This window comes from Ammodytes marinus (genome assembly GCF_949987685.1).
Source record: "Ammodytes marinus genome assembly, chromosome: 16".
In the NCBI taxonomy this organism is placed as follows: Eukaryota; Metazoa; Chordata; class Actinopteri; order Uranoscopiformes; family Ammodytidae; genus Ammodytes; species Ammodytes marinus.
Genome location: NC_137220.1, coordinates 19847536 through 19874049, shown reverse-complemented (window position 1 = coordinate 19874049; position 26514 = coordinate 19847536). Strand labels below are relative to the sequence as shown.

Genomic DNA, 26514 nt, shown 5'->3' with positions numbered 1-26514 from the left:
AATGATTTCTTTCCCACAAAATATTCAAAAATATGTACAGTAGCCTATATGAGCTGTCATCGATGTCAACACCAACATCTCATAGGTAATTTCTTTTTTTCTTTTTGTGAAGTCTTAAACACACATTTTGTTTATTGTATTTTTATGCTTTTCATTTTCATTTTGTTTTTGTGTTGTTTTTGATATGTCTGAAATAAAGTAAAAAATTCAAATTCAAATTCAAATCTCAACTCGCAAGAAACACACTAATAATTCTCCAGTAACTTGAAGCCAGCTCCAATCCAAAAAAAAAAATTATATCACCGGAAAAAAATATCACCGGACTGTTTACTGTAAGTCCCCATTCAAGCACACATTAGGACCTACATGTTATGATGCACGCACACAGTCAAAAAAAAGAAGCAATAAAGCAACAAAAAATAAAAAGCTAAATTGAAGCCATGCTGGCTCTCCACACGCCTCGGCCCACAACCCACCCTGAGTGTCTGTGGGAACATCTGTGATGCGAACAGTGACGTATGAAGAGCCCTGGGTGGGTTTGACTTTCCTCTCCAAGAGCCCTCTTCCCCTCCTACGGCCACGCCAGCCACCACCTTTCTCACTCATTCTCGCGCTCTCTCTCTCCGTTCTTCTCGAGAAAAAAAACATGAATATTCCTCCCACCTTATTCGCAGCCATCTGAGGTTATTAAAGAAGTTGGGTGGCAAGTTGCATCATTGGTGTTAGACCAGTGCATACAGAGACCTGATTATGGATGGTTTGTTTTGAACAATTTACCTTGAACAATTTGTGTGGAAAGCCTAAAGTGAGCTGAAATTTGAATTGATGTATTATTATTTCAAATATCTCCAGTCGTGATAATAGGGGTTTTATTTTATACTAGAAATGATAAGTAATGACTCATTAATCGTGTGATGGACCATGAATTCAACACAGTCATGGCACCAACTGTTCCCATCACAATGCTGCCAGTAACAGGAATGTATCGGGGGCATCGCAGAGTGTGTGTGTGTGTGTGTGTGTGTGTGTGTGTGTGTGTGTGTGTGTGTGTGTGTGTGTGTGTGTGTGTGTGTGTGTGTGTGTGTGTTTGTGTGTGTGGCCGTGACTTACTGAACACTGCAGCTCAATCATCAGTGTAGTTGTTGAGGGTTTTCGTAGGCGCATACTGCCACCTAGTGGAATACAATAGGGCAAGCAGGCGCAGCTGAAGTCATGAACCGCAAAAGAGGAGGCCTACAAAAAAGACAGTAGCTTGTCCTTCTTAGTAAAGACTCCCTCTGCCATGATCATTAAAACACACCCTAACAAGCAATTGAATGTAGATGTTTCTGTTTATAATGAACATAGTTTAATTTCTTTATTTATTCTCATACTGGCCTGCATAAAAAAATGTGTCACACTTATGTTTCGGTTTTTACCTACTTTTCAAGTGAACAAGTTTTGGTCTGCAAAAGAAAAGTAACATTTAAAAGAATAATTGTTGGTCCATTACAGAAACACATCAAGGAAAAATGCCATGGTTCAGGATGGGGTGTACTGTCCTAAAGTCAGCATTGGCCATGGTGAATTCAGTTGAACAGATACTGTAATATTTTAAGATATTGGGGGGAAAGTCAAGGGATGGTTCCAACTAAGTAAAACATTTACAGTGACGTGGAGGGTCATTTTTATACAGTCCCTCAAGTAGGCTACTGTGTTGCATTTCCCGTATTGTAATGTACATTATACTGTATATGGTAGGCCTATTGTATAAACAAGATTGTCTCATTCGCAATCCGTTCCTCTTTGATGTGAGAGTAATCGAGTTGAAGCTGAGGATGAAACCCAGCATAGACACACAGTTGATCACAACTCAGATAGACCTTATCCATCTCATCAATCTTTTAAAAACATTGGCTGTTTAAAAAAAATAACTCTGAAACAAATGAAAAAGCTAACCTAATACATTTATGGGGCACAGTCATGGTCATGGTTATTAGCCTAATGTGAGTGTGTGTATGTGTGTGTATGTTTGTGTGGTGTGTGTGTGTGTGTGTGTGTGTGTGTGTGTGTGTGTGTGTGTGTGTGTGTGTGTGTGTGTGTGTGTGTGTGTGTGTGTGTGTGTGTGTTATAATGACCCTCTCTGTCCAGCTCTGTCATTCGCTGTGAGTATGACTTTCACAGAGGACACTGTATTCATCACAAAAACATCATCAAATAGCAAGTCACACACACACACACACACACACACACACACACACACACACACACACACACACACACACACACACACACACACACACACACACACACACACACACACACACACACACACACACACACACACACACACACACACACACACACTGTGCCTCAAGTATTGTATGGTATGTGTTTTCACCTGCAGAGGGCATACTCCGTTCCACTGAGAAACACAAAAATACTGATAACCTGGATATTGTTGGGGAGTTTAAAAAGCATTTGTGGGCCCTGATTTATGGGATGGGTCTATTTGCTGGATTCAGACAATAAATACAACCAGACTTTGACAGTTCAAAAATAACATTGTTCTGATGCTTATTTGAATAATAGCACCATTTGAATTTCTCCCTTAGAGCAATGCTGAGGAATGGGGCAACACTGAGTGACAGCTGCCAAAACACACTCATCATGGTTTCAAATTGGGGCTGACAGTGGTGAGAAGACGCTGAACAGTGTTGCACTGTATGATACAGTGTAAGGCCTTATTTGGACTTCTATGGAACACGGTGCACTTATAAATCTAAGTAGAATGTTGATTGTGTTGTCATAACAAGAGTTTCATTATTTCCTAAGTATAAGGGAGAACACTCCTGTCCTGTGGATTCATTCGCCACAAACCTGCTGAAGAGAAGACGTCTCAGTACACCAGTACAGACAGAGCATTATCACTACGAACCAAGATGAATGGAATTTATCCTCTTCTTGCTGAAATGGGGCTTGTGAAAGACCTTATGAAACTTACCCCTGAGGAGAGAAAGAGAGAGGCCGGGAGAAAAATGTGTGCAGAGCACAAAGCATTGGAGATGGAGCGCAGACAAAGCGATGCCTGGGAGAGCATTGCGAAGCGCAATAGGGAAAGAGAGGAGAGAGACAGAGCAACAGAAAGCCTGAGGAGAGAAAGAGAGAGAAATCTGTGGAGGAGAGGAGAGAGAAGGCCAAGCAGAGAGAGGATGATTGAGTGAGTGAGGGGTTCGGAGGTTACTACCCCACACAACTTTGGGCCTCAAACATTAAATTTCATGCATTTTGTTGGATTTTCTGGTGTGTCCTTTCTGCATTCATTTATGGTGGACATGTTTTTATTTTTGTAAAGGAAAAGACAACATTCAGGTACCCAAAAATTATTTTTGAGTTTTTATTAAAGGTGCAGTGTGTAGAATCTATTGGCAATTTGCAGAAAAGACTTGGTAGAAATGGTATATAATATTCATAAGTGTGTATATTGTATGATCGCTTGAAAATAAATGTAGTTTTTTCTTTAATTTCCTTTAGAATGAGCCTTTTATATCTACAAAAGAGCACGGCTTGCCACCATGGAGGCCTCCATGTTGCACTGCCAGGATACAGTAGCATAGAATCGACAAACTAAATGGCCATATGAATTTTATAAAGTGGGTCGGGTGTTCTGGGGAAATGCACCTGTTGGAAGACGAAGAAGAAGTACTATAGAATAAACTAGAAAATGCATTTCCTGCTGAAAATGCGTGTGAATGCTGAAACAGCTTACGCTAAACTGGATAGCTGAGTATGAAGATTTGAAAAAGGTCTATAAAAGTTTATAAAGTTGTTAAAGTTTATAAAGGTCATAATTGTGTAAACTAAGTTTAAAAGGAGTTGAAAAGTTGAATATATAGAGGTTTGAATAACATTTCTTGCTGAAATTATGAAGAAGTTGAAAGACATGGATAAAAATCTTAAAACTATGAAATAGTAATTGAATAGACTTGGAGCTAAACTACCTTGATGGCTTGAATGTATATGAATCAGTTAAAGGAGTATGAAGATGTGGAAAAGTAAGAAACAGTCTTAAGTATTAACAGTAGTGAATTGTTTAACTCTTATAGGAATGATGTTGAATATTTAAAAATGTCTAGATAAAATTATAATTGAAAGACACGAAAAAAAGTATGTGTGAAATAGACCTTCAAAGAGCAGAGTGTTTGCCCCATTTCAACTGTGCCTCTCCGAACTGTCTAATAAAGCGGAAAAAAGAAAAAAAGAATCAAGAAAAAAAAGTGAAATTGCCCTTTAATGGGCAGAGTGAGTCACCAAGGTGAGTGTATGTCTTATTGAGGGTCTGTGATTAGGCAGAAATCCCACCTTTTAGAGGCCTCAGAGAGGTAATTTCATCCAAAACGTCACCTCAAACCGCTGCCTCTAACTGACGGACCGTGAGTCTAACTGACAAAATTATTTTATTGTTAGAACCAGAAGAATCTGATGAAGACACAGTGTGAAGATTATGTCCGTAATGTGAAGAATATGAGAACCAGAGCATTTTAAAGGTGTGGTACAGTCTGCCTTTCTCCAGAAATGTCATGTCTCAGTTATCAAGGCGGCAGTTGGTTGGACACCATTTAGCTTGGAAGCCCAGACCTCCCATTGTGTAGGTCCGATTGCTTCAGTAGTCACATCTATGCGACCGGCAGAATATGTCCTACATTTTGATATAAAAATTATCCGTGTAGGGTTTAATTTGTGGGAGTGAGAGGCAGTTATGTGGAAGGTTTTGGTGTATTTTTACAACAGTTCTACACTGTAACAGTTGGTTCCCCCACTCTGCCTCTGAACATTCCGTCCCATCCGGATCCCATTATAAATTTAGAAAGAGGTTGAAAAAAGCTTAAAACTAAAACTATGTTTGTTCAAAGACTGTTTAAGATTTTAAAAAGTTGAATAGGAATTGAATAGCTGTAATTAATGTGAATTGTTTAACGTTTGAATGGAGGTTGTAGCTGAAAAAATGCGGGAGGAGATAGGTTTCAAAGCGGAGGAAGTTTTAGCGGTTTGGAATGCTGCTCCTATCCGCGTCAATGTTAAAATGATTTGTTAAAAAGCTGAATATTTTAAATATTTTAAAAGATTGAAACATGTTGAAATGTGTTTAATAGTGTGCTTAAAGAGCTGAACATTGTGATTATTGAATGGTTTAAATAGCTGAAAATTTGAAGGAGTTACACTTTTGAAGGGTTTGGAGGCTGCTCCCATCCGCTTCAGTGTTAAAAAAGTTGGTTAAAAAGCTGAATATTTTAAAAAGTTTAAAAGGTAGAAAAATGTTAAAAGATGTCCAAACATGTCCTTAAAGAGCTGAACATTTTGGTATTTGTATGGTTAAAATAGCTGAAGATTTGAAGGAGGTATGAAGGTCCAAAAAACGTACGGAAGAAGTAAAAATAATAATAAAGATTTGAATAACAATAGTGTGAATGCTCCAGCATTCACACTAATAACCAAATACATCTTCACCTCATCACTTGATATTGCGGAAAATCTTGAGGCAGTGGTGGATGAGGCCATCTTTAATAACTAGCTTGAAGGCCACTGTAGCTTCTGTTATTATTTGAAAGGGAGGGGTTACCCAGGGAGCCTTGCGTTCTAGAAATTGTACCACTAGATGGCATTAAACCTGCAGTGTGTAGAATTTGGGGTTTTATTTCCTAGCAGATTTTGTAGAAAGTAATTATAATATCCATAAGTACATTTAATTTAGTGCATAATACCTGAATTTTTTTTAATTATAATTTTTTTCCTTAGAAAGGGTCTCATATATGTCCATATTTCTGCATATTTTGGACCAAGGCCTAGTGCCGCCATCTTGAAAGTGTCATAGTTGGAATGTCATCAGGTGCATTGTTTAAAATGTAGAATTGTTCTTGTCCTTGAAGGCCACTGTAGCTTCTGTTATTATTCGAAAGGGGTGGGGTTACCCAGGGAGCGTTGCATTCTAGAACTTTGTAGAACTTTCTTGATGATGTCATATTACACACTGCACATTTAATATCCAGATATTACATACTGCACCTTTAAACTGTTGAAAAAGTTAGTCAAAAGTAATAAATAAATGGTAAGCTAAAAGTGACGGATAAACAGTTAAATTGTGTAGCTAATGTTTAAATGATTGAAGTAGTAAGCTTATTGTTAAACGGTTGAAATAGTTAGCTTATCAATAAATGGTTGAAACAGTTAGCTAATCAGAAAAGGATTTAAATAGTTAGTTAAAGGTAATTACATCAATTGAATAGCCCAGCTTCTGCCACTCCTAGGGATGGGCCTAACAGTATGAATGCAAACTTGACTGAACTGACATATTACATTAAGATGAATAGAATGGTTTTAACCATGTCCACCACTTTAATATAAAAATAGTGTTAATTAATAAAATCCATTTCAATGGACTTTTGGAACACGACTGCTAGTGCCCAGTTCATCTGACAGGGCTGTGAGGGTAGCCTAGTTATGAATAAATGTTTGGATAGCAGTGGCACACATACAGCATAACAACTGTATTACAATGAGTTTTCTTTGTTTACCCGATTAAGATATAGTCTACAAATACTAACACAAGCCAGAATCTAGTCTAATGGACCATATTGAATTAGTATTGAATTCACTTGGGGATGAAAAAGAGCTCAATTGCAAAGTGCAGCCGGAGGAGCAATGACAGTCTTGGGATGGCATTTAGAAATGTTTTCTTTATTGAGAATGTAAAGCACACAAACAGCCACTCCAGCAATCTTACCGTGAATTGAAACAAATCAGTTTCCCTTTATTTATTTATTTATTTTTACAAAACATTTACATCTAACAGCGCTCTACAAACACACAACGCACTTATAAAAGAAACAGCCACATCACATGACATATACTTGATCAAACTACCAGAACAACAACAGCTGGTATGAACGCTGCCTCTCGCGATTGACTCTGGCACGCAGACTTTTGTTTCCAAATATTAAACCTTCCCTCAAGCATGAAGCATACCTCTCCATTGCCATCATTATCATACCAGATCCTTCACATTAATCTTTGTTGGAACGCCTAAGTTACATTCATTGTTATCATAACTCTGCGCGACCCTCTCCATTATCATTTATACCTTATGACGTGTAGACTGCACGATACGGCATCACAACAGTAACATCTGCATTTCACGAGTGACTTATGCCCAGATTAAGGTCGACCTAGAGAAGATCGAAAAGAGAGTAGCAGGGGAGCGGAGTACTGGTGCAGGTACATTATGGTTTACAACACTGTCATGAGAAGTCCTCTGGTTAATGATGACATGTTAGATTCATGCACAGGCGATAATACTGTAAGACTTTGCATCTCCCACCCACACACACACACCTCCTGTTGTAATGCCGGTGTTGGCTTTTACTGAAAACAAAACCAAAAAAATACCTGCCTTTCATAAAGGGAGGTATAAATCCTCACATTGCTGGCAATAAACAATTTTTATGGCCACTAAGGGATATTATCAGAGGGTTTTATTATTGAAGTCTGAGCCCTTGAAGAATTAGGGATTTTGCCTTGAAATACACTTTGAATATACTGCATCATTCAGTTATGGCATCTTTAATAGTAATTGTTAAGTGTCTGTTCTCGGGTGATTAACTAACTAACTAACTAACTGATTGTGTGTTCATTGGACGTCACGTGTTACAGTGTCAGTCCACCTTCTACCAGAAAACCATAGAGATTATATAGGCTACAGAACTTGAAGATAATGAAAGCGAGAGTTTAGGTTTGTGTGTGGTAAAGGTTAGTTAGGAGGAGCAAGGTTACAACTCCACTCCGAGAGTTAGATTTTGTATATTAATGGATCTAGATGATAATTATCTCTAAGTATACTGTCAACCTATCATCACTCCTCTCTACAAGCCGCTGCCGCTGCCCTCCACGTCGTCCACTACCAGCGAACGTTTGCGCAGCACAGAGTTCCCCTTCCTGCCGCTCCTGGCCGGCAGGGCGGGCAGCTTGGTGTGGCAGGGGGCCCGGTACTGAGGCAGGCCGGTCTTGGTGGTGTCCAGCTCCTCCGGGTCATCCTGCTGGGCTCTGAGGGCGGCCATCACGTCCTTGTCCGAGGGACTGAGGGTCAGGCAGCCGCACGGGCGACCACCGTTGGCCTCTCCCACCTCCTCCGGCTCGTCCTCCACTGTCATGAAGGCGTCACCCCACAGGCTCTCGCACAGATCCCGGCCGTGCTGGTACATCTTATGTGGAGACACAAGAGGCACACACACACAAAATATTCTTAGGATGGGAAGAGATAATGATGAGTGTATCCATTCTAGGTGACCAGCAGTGGTGAAAGAAGCACTCAGAAGTTTTACTCAATAGCGGAGACAGCGATTTGGGAGACAGCGATTGTGGTCACATCACTTTTTGTCAAAATGACTTGAGTGAATATCTCCTTACGATCCGCCTGTTTACAGCGCCTAGGCTGTATATTAACACTGGACAGGTAGCGGATCGTGAGGAGATATTCACTGATTGCGACAACAACTGATTTTGACAATAAGCATTCTCCAGAATCGCTGACTCCACCTTCAATTAAAGGTTACACAGTTTCTAGAAAAACCTTAAATAAGTATCATCTTTTAATTTCATTTGTATACAAGGTACTAATACCAATACAATGATAAAATACTGATATGCACTCAAATTTCTACTTAAATAATAGTACAACAAGTGAAATGTACAAAAAGTTTTAAATGGAGCCCCCAAGGTCACACAGATTAAATCCTTTTTCATTTTAAGATTATGAAAGATGAGAAATGATTAAACCTCCATCACCCCTATTAGTGCATGGTGAACTCACGGCTCACACAGAACAAAGTGCTGCTGCTTTAACAGCTCCAACCTTGGTAGGTCTATTCAGAAACACCTGAATAAGTATGCAAGGCCTTTCATTTATAATACTGATATGTAACAGTTTTTTGTTAAATGTACCGGAGTACAAGTATAAAGTAGGCCTAGTAATAATTGGAGACACTGAAGTAATATGCAGTACAACTATCTGAATACAGTGCCTCAGTATTACTTAAGTAAGTGCATTACTTTCCACCACTCCTAACTGTTAGCGTTGGGAGAGCTCTTTAGAAACAGCTAAAGGGAAAAATAAAAAATCTGCATTTTGCACACTATCTGTAGGGCTGTTTTGTGACCCTCATCGGGTTTAGCTTTTCCTTGCTTGTAAACATCCATCGGAAGAATAGATGTTTACCCTATCAGGGTTTCAGGGCATTGCCGGCCTTGAAAACAAACCTAACTCAGGTGTTGTTTGTGGGTGGGGGTGGAGGGGGCTACAGGCATCTGCTCTCAAAAGCAGCTTTTGTCCGGCCTCCACCAGCCTGGAGAGCAAATTATAAGACCAAGCGACCTTGAAAAGCTCACGCTGAAAGAAGGAAAGGCTTCATCTCTGACGGCCCTGTTCTCCGGCCTCGCTGACAGATCTGAAATCACCAGAAAGGTCACTCCCACTTTCTGACAGGAAATCCGTTGCAGCACTCAACCTTTATGATGTTACAGTTTTAGGAAAAACTGCTTACACTGGCTTTATGTTTCCCTGGAGCTCTAATAAGACACATACTGTGGATTAAAAGGGATGTCGCGCGACGCTGCAAAAAAAAAAACAATTCAAACTTTAAGCTGTTTAACTGTAAACGGCGTGGCTTAGACATAGTTGGGAAAAGCTAATTAGTGAATTCTCAGTGACACACACACACAGGCTGTGTTTAAGCTCCCGTTGGGTCTCTAGTGACAACCTCATAACCAGTGGTGAACATGGGCTGCCAAGCCACCGTCTCTATCTCTTCCTATACAGTAGCTCATTATTTCCCCCTATACCTTTACTTCCACTTAATCTCCCTGGTGGATTTCATTTCTTCTCTTGCTTATTGCTGCACTCAACTGTTTGTACATCTCTCTCTCTCTCTTATTCTCTCCAGCACACCCCCACCCAAGCGTCTGCTGCCTTTCATCCGCCTGCCTGTTGGAGGATTAAGGAGTGAGTCACACAGAGGGGCTCAGAGACGAAAAAGCTGTAATATATTTACCGTGTTAGAAGGACAAAGAGGATTTCTCTCCACTACACACTCTGTCTGCCTGACATTTCTTTGGTCTTATCGCAACGACTCTATAATACACACAGGAGTGCGCACACACACACACACACACACACACACACACACACACACACACACACACAAACACATTCCTGTACTTCTATCTTTGTGAGGACCGTCATTGACATAATGTATTGCGTAAAAGCACCTTTCCCTAACTGTAACCATCGCGACTAAATGCCTAACCCCAACCTTGACACTTACCCTAACCTAAACCGAATTCTTACCTGAACCTTAAAACCAAGTCCTAACCCTGAAATGACCCTTTAAAGAAGTGAGAACCAGCCAAAATATCCTCACTTTCCATAAATGTGCTCACTTTGATGGTAAAAGCCTAAATTGGTCCTCACAATGCTGTATCTACGATGTGCAAGTACGCGTGCACGCATGCACGCACGCACACACCCACCCACACACACACACACACACAAACATTTGTGTCCATTCCCCAGGCATACACAGATGGCTGCCAAAGTGAATTCAGTACAAGCACAAGTGGCTGTAGACGACCTGTCTCGATCAAATAAGTGCGATACTGAAATGTCCCGGGGCTCTAGCCCGTCCTCCCCATCCTTATCTCATTCAATTCCGACCTTCGGTGTCTGAGACCTAAGACATTAAACCTGGTGTGTGAGAGCGAAGCAGAAGGGACCTTAAACCTGTGAGCTGGTTGGCAGTGACACAAATAAACTTATTGCTGTCGTCTACTGCAATGATTCTCTTGGCCAGCGGTCAAGATGAGAATTAGAAAAAGGTCAAATACATTTTGGATGTGACTGAATAGAAATGAGTCCCATTAGAAAATAATTGCTATGGTAATTAGACGTTGAACAGTTACACAAATCAAAACCTTCAGAAATCCTTGTTTCTCTGGAGGTCAGGGCGATATTCAGCTGGTTTTTAATGATATTCCTCGACAAAATGCAATTGGTATAGTTGATGACCTGTCTTATCCTCATACATAATGAAAATACATAAATTGCAACTCACCAACAAATGTTATTATTTTTCTTAAGGAGAGCTATTCTTACATTTATCCATTTTAAACACAGATGTGTTGCCCTCTGTACTTCTTCCCACATTCTCAACACATTCACACGATAGTTCCCAGGCTTTGCTATGAAGCATTACCAGAAAATGTTCTGTAAAACCAGAGTTCCGGGAACCTGAGTTGATCATTCTGTGTACCATTAATCCACTATATGTGATCCGCAGACGTCTCAAACTCTAAATGTGTTTTGTGCCAGCGCCCGGCACGGACACGGTCTCTCTTTAGAAATGTAACCTCATTCCCACAACATTCGGAGCTGACAGAGCATCTGATGCTGGGGTAAAGCAGACCTTGGCTGGCAAATAATGTTACCAATTGGTACAAAGAGAGTGTTCTAAGCGCCAAAGGGATTTTTGCATGCAGCAGAAGCCTGGGTGTGTGTGTGTATGTGTGTGTGTGTGTGTGTGTGTGTGTGTGTGTGTGTGTGTGTGTGTGTTTGTGCGAGCCTTTCAATGTAATAGCTTGTTTCTATGCAAATTGCCATCTACTGCAGTCAGCATTTACAAATCCTGACTGTGTCTGTGTGTATTTATTCCACACACACCTACAGTGCATTGTGTTTCCATCAAGTGGGCGAACTTGAGAAGATTTCATGAGTTTTTTTTAAAACCCATAGTGATTCTGTGTATTAGCATTTGAATGTGAAGCTTAAAGATGTCTGCATTCAAAGTGTTGAGAGGTTTTGCACGTGACAGGTATGTCAGTTTGCGGACTTGCCCTCCTGTTTAGCACCACCACAGCCCTGAGGTGGTTGGATTGTTGAATGTGCTAAATGCTGTGACCCCTTTCTTTGTACTCGAAGGCGTTGTTTTTAAAAACTGTTTTTGAGAGCTACTTAAATTCATTGGAGCCTGACTGTGTTGTGCCATTAGCGCCTGCCCTACATGAAAATGGGCCAATACAAGCACACAAAGCACCAAAATATAGACAAAACCACACACAAACACACACAAACACACACACACGCACGCACGCACACACGCACGCACGCACGCACGCACGCACACACACACACACACACACACACACACACACAGATTCGCTCTTTGCAATTTCTCTCTCTTACTACAGATCTGTCATTTCCAGTTAATAGTAATACCCACCAGAGACATTTAATAAGTCTGGTGGCAGGGGGTGTACATTTGTCTCTGTCTCTGGGTTTGTGTGTGTGTGAGAGAGAGAGAGAGAGAGAGAGAGAGAGAGAGAGAGAGAGAGAGAGAAACATATCAAGGAAGAGAGAGGGGTTAGATAGATAGATAGATAGATAGATAGATAGATAGATAGATAGATAGATAGATAGATAGATAGATAGACAGACAGACAGACAGACAGACAGACAGACAGACAGACAGACAGACAGACAGACAGACAGACAGACAGACAGACAGACAGACAGACAGACAGACAGACAGACAGACAGACAGACAGACAGACAGACAGATAGATAGATAGATAGATAGATAGATAGATAGATAGATAGATAGATAGATAGATAGATGGATGGATAAATAGGTGGATGTGTTGTCATATAGCCTGCGGTGTGTCACAGTTAGTTTGCTGTCAGCCCCAGCTGCACACCAGCCCCTCGCTAATGCTGCCTTCATTTTAAATCACCCAGCTGGCCTCTGCCCACTGAAGCAGGACCGAACCTTTTCATGCTCCAGCCCACAGCGGCACCCTGCACTGTTAACCCCATGCTCACCGCACACTCCCTTGACCAGCCAACACTCTGCAGCATTTGGCCCAAGTCACAATGGGATTCCTCTGGCACCTCCTGTGCCTGGCAACAGTATCTCAGCAAAAGGCACGATGCTATGCCCCGCTCCCATGGTGCATCGTTGACAACATGCTCACATACCCTGAAGGTAAGCAGGTTATAATGTGGACCATGCTTACCATCATGGTTTCTAGTGTGCACATGTTTATGTAAGTGTACCCCGGATTGTAATAAAAGCGTGTGCACGTGCATCCTGGAGTGGAGTATCATCAAAGCTTCAGTCACTAGTGAGTTTGATAAGTTAGTTTGCAGATTATAAATAAACAGACAGTACAGATGATGCTTACCTGCTGGTACTGAACACAGGTTCCAGTGCAGTTCTGTCCCCTGGGGTCTCTGGCCCAGTTCCGAGCACACGTCATGTCCATCCTGCAGGCGTCAAACCTGAACAAATGTATGTAAATTCTCAAGATGAAATAAATATCTGACATGGCAAAAACATAAAACTTTTATTCATGTTGCATACCAGGAAAGGGAGGGGCCACCTTTTTCAATGTTTACACTTATTTGTTTAGAGCAAGAAGGGAAGATTGATACCACTCTTCTGAATATGAAGCCACAGCCACTAGCTGGTAAGCTTAGCTTGGTGTTTGGACTGGAGACGGCTAGCCTGGCTCTGTCCAAAAGGTAACAAAATCCATCTACAACACCTCCGAAGCTAACTGATTAACACGTCACACGTTTTCCTGATTTACAGTTTATGTGGCAGGCTATTTCTTAGGGGCCAACAACCACTAGTAGAAGTGTTTCTTTTACAGCTGTTTCTCATTATGTTTGGCGTCTGTGTACCCTAGCCTGGGAGCCACTGCCACATGTAGATGAGAAAAACCATGATTGATGTGACCTTGGTATTACCTGTGTCACACAGTTTCACACTGTTAATCGGACACTCTTTCTTAGTACGGATGGCACAGTACGCTGCTGTTACACTGGCTGGTTGTCTCTCCCCTGTGTGCAGCCCCACAGACAGATACTGATTTTGATCTAGGTTTGCTCGGCAACAGTTCTGGCAGCCTCACCAATCACGGCAGAAGCTGTGGCAGAGCGGCACAGCCTGGATGTATGAGCGGCGATGGGGATGAGGCCAGCGCGCGGCATCGGGGGAGCAGCGGTAAAAGCACGACACGCGCTTCAGGAAACCTTCGCACCTGAGGAGAGAGAGAGAGAGAGAGAGAGAGAGAGAGAGAGAGAGAGAGAGAGGGGCCCAGTTATTGCTACATCTGATGTAGGCTATGGAGACATCTGTATCAACACTGTTATTAGCACTGGGAAGGAACAGTCAGGCAGGTAAATATGAGTGACCTATCAGTTGACATTGGTGTTGCAATGTGTTATTTCAATCTTTAACATCTATGATCGCATAGCTCCAATCTTGTTGAATGTTTTTGTCACATAGACCTATGTAAAAAAGTATTTTCTAAAGTGGATGTAAGTATTTGTGCATGCAGTAAAGCCTGTGTGCATTATCACAAAGGGGTGAAAATCTCAAACTGAAACCTACTCAAACATGCAATAAGGTTGGCAAAAGAAATCAAGACATAACTACAGCACTGGCCTACAGAGTGGCCTATTTAAACACCTAGCAAATTGAGAGCAACATTAGCATTCATTTACCATCTTTTTTTTCTTGAACACCTAACAAATGAAAGTCTGATATTCCCACCCGTTTTAGCTGTGTTTTTGGTCTCCACCATCTCCTGAAGGATATATTTATCTCTTAAGGAGTCACTTACATAGTTAGCTTTTTGTTTAGGATAGGAAGCGTACAATTGGTTTGCAGCACTTTTTTCTAACAACTTCTGCAAGCTACAGAAGGATAACTATCCCTGGGTTTGTCACTAGGCCTACTAGTGATGAAAGTTTTTTTAGTGACAAGTAGTCATGTGATTCACTGTTAATATAAAAATATTGATAAAATATGCTTTAAAGGTGGAGTCAGCCATGCTGGAGATTTCGTAAAATCACGTTTGCCTAAATCAGTGAATATATCCCCATATTTTGTTGATACGCAGCCTAGGCTGTGTAAAAGGGTATGTAAACAAAGCGGCTCCCCTTTTCCACCAAGGCAAAATCAGGGTCGGTTTGGAGCCGGTGCCCAGACGGTTTTCCACCAAGAGAGAACCGGTTCCCGGCCAGAAGTACTGGTGCCGGTGCGGCGCCAACTCTTTGCTAGTCTGGAACTGGGAACCGCTACGTCTGAGCCAATTTGTTTACACCAGTTTACAGTGCCTAGGCTGTGTATTGACACCAAATTATTTTTTCAGCGCACACACAGTACTATGGATAGGTAGTAGATCATGAGTAGATATTTACTTTGATTTTGATAAAAGTGATTTTGACAACAAGCGTTCTCCCAAATCGCTGACTCCACCTTTAAAGGAATAGTTCAACATCTTTTTTTAAGCTTTGTGCCTCACTCTCCGGCTCAAGAAAATGTGACAGAAATCCTTCCTATAACTGTGCGTGCATTTTTGATACAGAAATGGGCAAAGGTTGCTCGTCTAGGTTAGCTTCAACACTGGTAGTTAAGGGGAGCAGGTCAAAATATGACCTTTACAACATCACTAAACGCTCCTGAGTGCTTGTTGGGACTTGTTTATTTACAACGTTATGTTGTTATGTTATGTTTACCGTCACAGGGACTTCCTGGTTTTCTTCCAGTAGGCTTTGTTTTTGATTCTACAATGACATAACGTGTAAAAATATGATCGCAACATAGAATGATAAACAAGTCCCAACAAGAACACAGGAGCATTAAGTGATGTTGTAAAGTTTATCTTTTGACCGGATCCCCCTTGACTACCAGTGTTTGAGCTAAGCTAACCTGGATGAGCGACCTTTGCTCATTTCTATATCAAAAATGCACGCACAGTTCCAGGAACGGTTTCTGTCGCCTTTTCTTGCGCCCAAGAGTGAGGCAAAAAAAAGCTAAATATTCAAAATGTTGAACTTTTTCTTTAAGGTGAGTCTGGATCAGATGTATATCCACTGGGTGAGACTCACTCAGAGCTCAGTGGGCCACACTTGTCCCAGGGTTCATTCTTGTTGTCAGCAGAGGGAACATGGGCGATGTCCTTGATGTTATCTTCCGTGCAGCAGCTACCTGTAAGCAGCAGGGACAGAGAAACACTTTCAGCCAGCTGTCAGTCAGGGAGCTTTAGTCTGATATTCTCATCACAAGATGTCATTTACAGCACTGAACATTAGAGACAAGGCCAGGGTCACTCACTGTCAGAGTACAGCGTGCACGCTGTCAGGAGTGGCTCCGGGCTGGGTGCGGACTTGTGCTTGCCATCTTGAAGACACACCCCCTCCGAGCGGGTTCCGTCAATCAGCACAGCCACCACATAAACACAAACCAATAGCAGGGGTCGAAAAGTGATACCCATCTCTGCAGCCACAAACAGGTCTGGGGAAGAGAGAGAAGAGTTCAGCACATTGGACAGCGGCAGAATAATGGCCCCATATTTGACACTCCCACCTGAATCCACAGCAAAAACACAGAGCACACACACTCCAGTGCAATAGGCCTATGACATAATGAATATAAACGACGTCCGTGAGAGGAATAATTCTTGCTTCATTCATAAACATAGAGGATATGAAATCCATATTGAAAGCTATTCCCAGGGCTCCTGGCTCCTGTCATAATTTAATATAGTGAGTTATAGAGAGTGAGCGAAGGCTGTTAAGCTCTGTGTGTGGTGACCTAGTAGACAGTGTGAGCCTAATTAGGTGGGACGGAGGCACCATGCTGAGCTGGATGACATGCGTGGTCGTTTAATCTGACAAGCGGCTGGCCAATGTTGCCCACACAACACAAATTAAACAAATCTGTTGGACAGGGTCGTAGTGGCTCTGATTATACATAGATTTGCATAAAAATATATATTTAAAGGCAGAAAATAATGAGATCTTCGGCCCATTAGCTTACTTTACTTACATCCAGTTTTTATCACTATAGGCCAATAGCCTATTACAAATAATTTGTAAACCTTAAACAGACTTTGGTTATAGGTTACAGCATAATGCAATTATGTATTTACTGTACATCAGATGGTCCTTATTTGAAGAAAAACTATTCAAATCCTAAAAAAAACATATTATTATTAATAATCCTTATATATCCATGGACACCTGCTCCAAGGTGCGAAAGACATGTTAAAAATTGTGCTCTTGCAGTATAGCCAAAATCAGTAATAAAACGTGCAATATTATAGTGATAAAAGAGCAGCAATATACAATGTCAACTTTATACATGAATCATAAAGCAGAGGTATTTACAAAATCAACAAAATCTTAACAACAGCTGCATTGTAAAACAGGTGGAAATCACTCAGGTGTCTAAACAAACAAGTACATAAAATATGTTGTTTCTATATGTAGTCTGCAAATGTTAATTGGTAAGTCAAGGGGAAAAAACATAAAGTTATGGCATCTCTTTCATCTGCTGGTACACAAAGTGTTAAGAATAAAAAATACCCTCACGTGAAGCTGTAGTTGTGCTGTTATATATTGCTGTTGCATGATCCTTCTGAATGTCGCTCTAAAAGATTATGATGATCTGTCGTAATCAAGTCTTTCCCAATCTGTTCTGCAACAGTTCAAATCGTCGTCTACATTCATACTTCATTGTGTTGTTACCTGTCGGGATGTGAAGGATGCTCCGTACGGATGAATCTCCTCTGTTTTTAATGCTCTCCTGTCGGCGAGTCTCTCCTCCTCTGCGTGTCACCGGTGTGTTGCTGTGGATCTGGCGCTTGGTGCTTGCTCGGCGCTCAGGTCTCTCTCTCTCTCTCTCTCTCTCTCTCTCTCTCTCTCTCTCTCTCTCTCTCTCTCTCTATTTCGCTATGTGCTGGTTGTGATCTCTGCTGCCCAGGGGCCGCTACTCGCTCGCCACTCTGTCACCGGTTTATGTGAAGGACATTTCGGTCCCTTCCACCAGGCAACTCACCCCCTTCCACCCTTCCTCCTTCCCTCCTTCCCTCCCTCTGCCCCCATGCTGGGAAGTTCTCCCTCTCTTTGTCTCTCTCCCTCCGGTTATTGCACGCACACAGGAAATACTACCTCGTTGTTAATCTCCCCCAAGAGTTATTTACCAAATCCTCTTTGTTGACAGCCTTTCCATCCGAGTTTGTCCAAGTAATGTTGGAGATGGGAACACTGAAAGACATTGATTTCTCACAATTGATTTTAAAGGGGGCTGGGGACCGACCCCATTACCCCATTAGGGATGTGTTGCCCTTGGTTTCGAAAGAATCATTCACAGGTGGTGCTGCTGAGTCACACCTCTTCTCTCTCTCTCTCTCTCTCTCTCTCTCTCTCTCTCTCTCTCTCTCTCTCTCTCTCTCTCTCTTTCTCTCTCTCTCTCTGGAGGTCAGGCCTTTTTTTCCCCAGATGCCAGGGTTAGAGGAGGGTTACAGCTGAGGGAGATTTAATACTGCATGATATATGCTGAGGACAGAGAACACAAATCTCTGCAGAACAAAACACCGTGAACTCACAGGGGGGAAAGCTGCTGCTGCTGCTGTTGTGCTGCTGTCGTGTTCAATTCAGCCTATTTTTCCGGATGCAGTTTGTTGTGTTGTTGTTCTTTGCCACTTCTGCCAAAGCCCAATATGTATGTGGGTCATCATGGGTACAAAGTAGAACGATGGTGACCTTGCCAACATTACGTAACAAAAGGTGTAATCCCCAAAAGCATGTTGCTAAGTCTTTGGTCTGAAGGGGGTTATACTGTTCGGACGCATGAACGTGCAGCAGCCAATGTGTTTCTTTCAACAATGTGTGTGTTATAGCTCCTGGCTCTTAATCTCACCGCTCCTTGGACCTGTTGTACCAGCCTATAATCCCTTGTTTGGTGCATATCTCTCTCTCTCTCTCTCTCTCTCTCTCTCTCTCTCTCTCTCTCTCTCTCTCTCTCTCTCCCCCTTACTCTCTTCTTGAGTGACCTCCCAAGGCTTTTGGCCACAGAAGAGCAGATGGGGAGAGTCTTGTGGCCTAGATACATCCGCCCTAAAGCCAAGACTGTAAAATTGGTGACATGACATGCCTTAGACTTAATTGGTTTTGGCAACAAATAACACGCAGGGGAAGAGACAGGGAAGGGGCTGGACAGATCGGCCATCACATAAGTGCAGATTTGAGTGCAGATGAGAGACTGAAATCACATTCAACTGTGTAAGCTACAGTAGGAAATGAGGGTCTGCTTGTCCACCACCAGACTGTTGTGTAACTGCTGAGGGTCATCATCACCACATAGCACTTTAGTATTGGGGCTGAGAGCAGAGAAGCGAGGGGCGGACAAACAACTCTCCATCTGGTAATTAGAGGAGGAATAACGATAGCCTTTGTGCAAGAGCTATTCAGGGAACACAGAGAGATGGAGGACAAAGCAGGCCAACGCTGCTCTCTGTGTACCCTTGTTGTCGTTCTCATTTAGCAAGGTTGGGCCGGTTGCCCGCACTTGAGCCCCAGGCTGGCCCTCAGCATGGCAAAGAGCGCCGCCTACCCTTGTTCACTCGCTTACCAACGGACATTTTTTTTCCGCCAGTTAAGTTTTCTTTGAGTTAGATGTGCCACTGACCTATTTCTCTGGGGTGGCAAACACTTAAGTTATCTACATGAAGTTTGGGAATTGAAAGTGAGAAGTGCTTTTCTTCAAACTTTTATTATTACCGCAGGAAGATAAGTTTTGTACTGAAGCGATTGCCAAAGAAAGGGACTTTCAACCCAAGGTGTGCTTCTCCAGTTGCCAGTTACATAAGGCGCTCAACTTGTTTGCTCTAGGGTCAAGGTCACTGTGACCTCAAAGCATGTGATCAAAAGTGCATTGAGGGATTTCTGTCAAATTTGTCCTTTTCTCGAAGGTGAACTGACTAGATGTTGGAGGTCAAGGGTAAAACGTTACTGCAACCTTACTTATTGTGAGGTCACATTTACCATGTACCATATTGTAGTTTCTTTGGAGCTTTACCTTCCTCAATGCATTGCCTAAATGGATGGATAGATAGATAGATAGATAGATAGATAGATAGATAGATAGATAGATAGATAGATAGATAGATAGATAGATAGATAGATAGATAGATAGATAGATAGATAGATAGATAGATAGATAGATAGATAGATAGATAGATAGATAGATAGATAGATAGATAGATAGATAGATAGATAGATAGATAGATAGATAGATAGATAGATAGATAGATAGAGTGAGGAAAATAAGGTTACACTGGTGTATTGCATGTTGAACCTAGTGAAGAAAGTCAGAGGGATTTCGGGAAGTCTGATGCAGAGGATATCTCAATGATCCTGTACAAGGAACGTTTACAGGGAGAAGTCCTGAATCTCATTTTAAACTATCTGGTGGTTTGGGAAATAATCCTGCATTTTGTCAGAGCCGGCCATAGTTTCAATTACTTTGTAAGATTTAATGGTAAAAGGAACAACCACTGGGAGTGTAGAAGCAACTCTCAAAGAAAGGTCAACAGAAATGTCGTTGGCCAAATACCAAATTGTTGGTGTCGCTCGTTAATGTTTTTTGTTGTTGCTCAAAGACATGTTTCAAATGTCACCAGCAGTGGAATGTCTGTAGTCGCATAAGTACGTAGGCACAACGACTTCAATCAGTCATTACATGTGTTAAAGCCAAAGTGAGTTGCTAGTGTGCAGCATGTAACTTGACCAGACTATACTCTTCCCCTTTAAATCTTTATTTAGAATATTCTAAAACATGTATTACGGGGATGTTTTTTTGTGCAGATTCGAGCAGGTCTGAGGCAGATGAGAGATGACAGCAAATCATTTTTCAGACAGAAGAGAAACGTTCACAACAAGATATTCCACCTTTTATTCAAAAACAGTGCGTTGATCTAACATGACAACAGTTCTGAGAGTCACTTTCTGTACAATCAGCTGACATACATTTCGTGCGACATCACATGGTATTGCCAAAGTAGACATCCCCAAGTCGCTGTTGCATAGTGGAACAGACATATTCAAAAAAAAAATCAATTATAAAGTCTTTTGACAAATATAACAAAAAACTAAAACAAAAAATCCACAGACAAAAATTATTAATTCTGATCGTTAGTCATAGAGCATATGAATATCTTTCATTTCTGTCCTGTCTAATGCATTGGAAGGGTTGAGTTGAATTATGTCACTGTCCTGTCTTGTTGAGCCCATGGTTGAGCCAGCCGATATATCCAATTTCCTGTGCTTTGCTAATGTTGGAAATCAGAAAGTATAGTAAAGAAGTCCCAGTCCTCCACCCTGTGGTCACATAGCAGAACTGCATTGCATTTAACTCCAACATTATTATCCATTCATGGATGGCCAGGAATACTTGGGACACTTACTTTGAAACCAGATCAAATTGTCTTCTTGGTGAACATGTCTCTAAAGGAGTCCTGGGTTTCTTTTTCCTCCCTTCCTCACAGCATAAAATCAGTTGAAAAAAATTATCCATTATTTTAGTAAAGGCAATGCAGTTCGGATCTTTCTGCCATTCATCTTGCAGAGAAGGGGCTGACTCCAGAGCTCTGATGAGGCCGTTGTTGTTGTTGTCGCTAGTTGCCGTTTGATCTTAATCTTCGCTCCTGGATCCTTTTGCCGAAGTTCATTGCCAGGGTGGCAACAGTGTACGTGGAAAGGACCATGATGGTGCTCCCCACAAACTGCGACGAGGCTCCCCGCTTCCCCATAAACCTCCAGCCTCGCCTCTGTAACTGACCATCCACTGCCTCCACTGTCTGTGTGACGGGCTCCATTATACCTCGAGGCTCGGACAGAGAGCTCTTTTAGATGATGGAGGTGTTGAGGAATTCAAATGTCAGTGCTCCTGTTCTTCTGTCCCCGGCAGACGTTGTCTCCCTTGCTGAAGTTCAGAACACCTTGTTGCCTTCTCCAAGTATGCTTCTTTATCTACTTGGCCTAGTTTGCACACGTCAAATCCTCAGACTCAGCCGGATGCCAGAGTACGTCATGAGCACCTGTGGGAGACTGACAGAATGAACAGGGCCTCTTGCCCACAGTGCAAGATGTACAGGCGGTACTCAGTTATACAACCGTCATTCAGGCCTTGTATTTCAGGACCTGATCCACTAAGACACTAACAACTAATCCCACCACCTATCTGCCATGTAGGCTTTTAGAGATACACAATGTACCCAACTGATCTCAACAAGTTTGGCAAGGTATGTTATGCCCCCTTCCCCCATTATACCCAGGGTGCATTGCAGTTTTCATAACTAGACAAGATCTGATCAGGGGGTTGTTTTTTTGTTTGTTTTTTAACTTTAATTTCAGAGGTCTAACTGAAGAGGATAGTGTCAATAAATATACCCTCAAAGTCTGATGACATTGCATTATTTTTGTCAAAACATATGTTGATGATGCATTCACAAGTGCCTCGAAACACCATAACATATTCCTGATGGAGACACAAGTTTGTATCCAAAGGTTGTATTATTTTTAAATGCAACAAATAAACAAACAAACAAATAAAGTTTACTATGTTTCCAGTCATTCAGAAATCCACCTAGCGCTTGGACAAAAAAAGATGTGCTTGAGAGGCAGTTTTCTAATTATAAATTGTTGTCAATCCTAAAGAGCTAATGTTATTCAAATTTGTATTCGTTTCAAATGTGTGTATCATTATACATTTATTTTTGAATGTTTCAGTGCAAATCCATTTATTAATGGGATAAATCCAGGGTGACATCGTTAAAGGGCTCATTGGGATTGGAACGGCTGGGCGTTGTCCTTCAGGAGAGGATTAAGAGACGCAGAGATGGATCCCAATGTTTGCGATGTGTAAGTTCACCTTTGGTAAGATAAATAATTCATGACAGGGGGGGGAAAGACAGATTCATGTCTGTATTACAAGCACAGGCTCTGCGGCTGTAGATGGATGGCAGAAGAATGTCCCGGCAAACAGCTGAGTTTGTCCCATAACTCTACTTCTGAAAGGACGCCTCGGTGGGAGCAAGATCAGTATGACACACTTTTCCAATTTGACTGACCTAACATGAGCATTAGGTATTCCGATTGCAGCAGTCAATGAGGGATGTAACAGTCTGTGAGCACAAAGCCGCAGCTGTGTGCTACTTTTGTTGATGTTGTTTGTGTACTCCTGGCAGTAGTACTCCATGCGTCATTATAATAGGCTTAACTGTCTGTGTGTAGGTACCGGAAAGGTAGATCTTTCCATCAACCGTCTGAGGGGCTTAAAAAAAGCAACACTGGTTCAATCTTTGCCTATGCTGAAGTTGAATGCTTGAAGCTGCTCCCCATTACCATTCATATCAAACCCTAAAGCACAATTATACTGTATTTGAACACATGCACTGACTTTTATCAAGTTCATCGACTCACCCTCTAAAAGCATTTCACTCCCCCTAAGGTCTGCCTCTGTTCTTCTATGGCTGTCTCTTTGTTGACTGAACCTGTCATCCTGTCGCTTTGGCTAAGTAATAATGAATAATACAACAGAGTTCCTGGTGTTTCTTACGTCTCATTTTCTTCTCTTCCCGGTTTATCTTTCTGTTCCTTCTGCAGATCAGCTGATTCCGTGTAAACAAAGGAAACAAGCTAAGGCTCTCTCACCATCAGTGTTGTTTATATGGCCATAGTCCAAGACGAACACCTTTAAAAACACAAATAAATCACAGTAGGCTGCGCAGCTTATCTTTACAATGTGAAGTATCTTGGTCAGGGTACTATAGTATAATTCCTTTTTTCATTGATATCAAAATGGAAAAAACGGAAAACTTCTGTTGGTTTCAAACCAAAAACGGACTAAATTGTTTTTTTGTCTGAATCGAAAAACAAACAGAACTGCCCAATGTGTCGTCTCTGTACTATAGTATAATTCCTTTTTTCATTGATATCAAAATGGAAAAAACGGAAAACTTCTGTTGGTTTCAAACCAATAACGGACTGATTTGTTTTTTTTGTCTGAATCGAAAAACAAACAGAACTGCCCAAAGTGCTCCGTTTTTCGTTTTTGCCGATACCTTTGAGCCATTTTCGATTTGAATTGAAGAAGGAAATGACTGCCCAGCTGATTCCTTTTTTGATTTTGTGCTCAAAACGAAAAACGAAGTCACGTGGTGTCAAACAGGAAAGAGGTCCTGTGTCATGGCCGCCGTCAAATTGTGTCCTTCAAAATAAAACTATGCCTTTGCAACGCTAGCTGATCAAATAAAATATAACTAAAAATACAGTTTTATATATAAATATTTTGATATAGATAGGCTTCTGATATAAAAAGTCATGAAATGTTATTTTGTTGGCTATAGCCTATTCATTTTAATTGTAAAAGAAAAAAAGAAAAAAAAACGAGAGGAGAGGACACTTTTTTATTATTATTATAGGCCTAGCCTTCAGCTTACCTTTTTGCATATAGGCTATTTGTTGACCCTGACACACAGAAAAGTTTTCAATTGAACACACACAATTATGCCTAAACATTTATTTTCGATACAATAGGCTACTTGAGCAAACTGGTAGAAGCAGCTCAGGTAATAAGCAATTATTAGGTCACTGCATATGAGGTCACTTAGGACAGCCAAGTCCGACCAAACCCAGCACTGTGTGAATCTTGAGGTATGGCTTTCAGCCTGAAGCACAGGGAAATTGTCTCACCATCTCTGATCAGACACACTTCATGCCGTTTCATAGTTCATATAAGATCTAGCCAGTTCCATGATAGTCATATTACTATTTTTGTTTGTCATCTGAGCCCAATTTGAACATCTAACCACACACACGTCGCTGGGCCAATATGTTATTAGGCTGACAAACCTATGCTTATATAGCCTAATGAGAATTAAAATAGCCTACTGTATTTCTATTGTCATTTTTCATGCAGTTAAAAGTCCTTTGTGTAGGCTATAGTATAGTGATAAGAGTTGAAAAGGCTATTCCGTTATTAATTCCCCTTCTAGTTCACCACTTAAACAGGTAACGTCAAGAATGAACGGGACAAGAGGTTGATGGCTCCAAAAACATAAACATTTCATCTAATAATTTGTAAATAATCCCATGTCAAAGGACAATACAATTACCTAGATAATCATCTCCTTTCTGAGTATTCAGCATGTATCCAAAAATAGGCTATTGCTTTTAAATCATACACTTGTTGGTCTAGTAAGGTAATAAATCCAACCTATTTGGTTGGATTTATCAATTTCAATTTGTGAATAAATACAGACTAGCAAAAAGGAGACATTACAATTTGGAAGTTTTGTTCCTTCACATTTCTTATGTGACATTATCAGTACCTGTACAATTCTAATTAGATTATCGGGTTTAATTGTGGATTTTGTGTGCCTATTGCCAGGCAGTTCTGCTAAAGAGCTTACCTTATGTGATGTGTCCATAGGAACCGGGTATTTACAAAGCTTCATATTCATCATTTCAATGATAAGTAAATATCAACCAAAGTGTCACACCATATACCATTTTATGCAGTTTGGAATGTCTATATTTGTAACACATATTGCATAAATAATTAGGTCTTTGTGCTTCAAAAGCAAGACTAATACATGTCATTTCAATACAAACATTTAATGTATTCTTATATTTATGAATGACAATTATCACATCAACACACGATCAGTTGAAATGCAAAGTAAGAGCTTACCCCACCAAGAAATCAGAAATTTGGGGCTTTTTAAATTTCTTTTTTTGGATTATGCTATAATGTGCTGTATATATGGTCAAAATGGAAAATACAAATTAACAAATTCAAAAGCATACCTGCAGCTGTGTAATCCCTAAGATATTATATTAAGAGAAAATGTTAAATTTTATATCTGGCTATAGATAAAAATACCCACAATCCTCAGGTGTTTGCCTGAACAATACTTTATAAAACAAAACTAGTAACTCCTCCTTGTTCTGTGGCCCAATTTTTGTCAAAATCTATTTTAGCATTTTTACATGTCTCACAAATAAACATGACTGAGTATGTCACCTCTTTGACTGCAATCAATATGATTATGAATTGAGAACTGATCTGACTTTGTCTAGACTTAATAATCACAATCACAATCTGAAAACTGGAAACCAATTTGTGTGCTTGAGTCAGACTAATGTGCAGTGTGAAGCTGTGACAGCCAAGCGAGTTCCAGGCTGGTCCATCTGTAGAGATCTTCTCACAGGATGTGGTAGCAGAAGGGCAGCAGGTGCAGTGGAGATGGAGAACCAGCTCTGCTCTCTCATGTGATCTTCTGGAGTGTCCCTCCCTCAGAGAGTCCACCAGGGCCATTGCATAGGCTAGGGGATGAAAACAAATGTTAGAATTAATTTAGTGATATTATAGTATACACATGATAGGTAATATTTAGGGATTGACCAAAGCTGCTCACTGTACGATGGATTGACAGGGTGGCAGGATCACATAACTAGGGGTGTAACGATACACGTATTTGTACCGTACCGTGATGGCACAGGCCCCTCTTGGTGGTTACAGAGGTGGACCGCGGTCCGTTTGTGGCGTACATAGCGTTAATATGGCGAATGTACAG

General features: G+C 41.2%; 1 protein-coding gene across 1 annotated transcript; it reads right to left on the bottom strand.

The window, feature by feature from the left end:
• Nucleotides 1-7895: 7895 nt before the first annotated feature.
• On the bottom strand, nucleotides 7896-16365 carry rtbdn (retbindin; the record flags this gene model as incomplete). Its single annotated transcript, XM_080043407.1, has 5 exons — nucleotides 7896-8234; nucleotides 13264-13360; nucleotides 13996-14124; nucleotides 15980-16079; nucleotides 16206-16365. The coding sequence occupies 5 exons, from the start codon at nucleotides 16363-16365 to the stop codon at nucleotides 7896-7898; spliced, it is 825 nt and encodes a 274-aa protein (XP_079899533.1).
• Between the last annotated feature and the right edge of the window lie 10149 nt (nucleotides 16366-26514).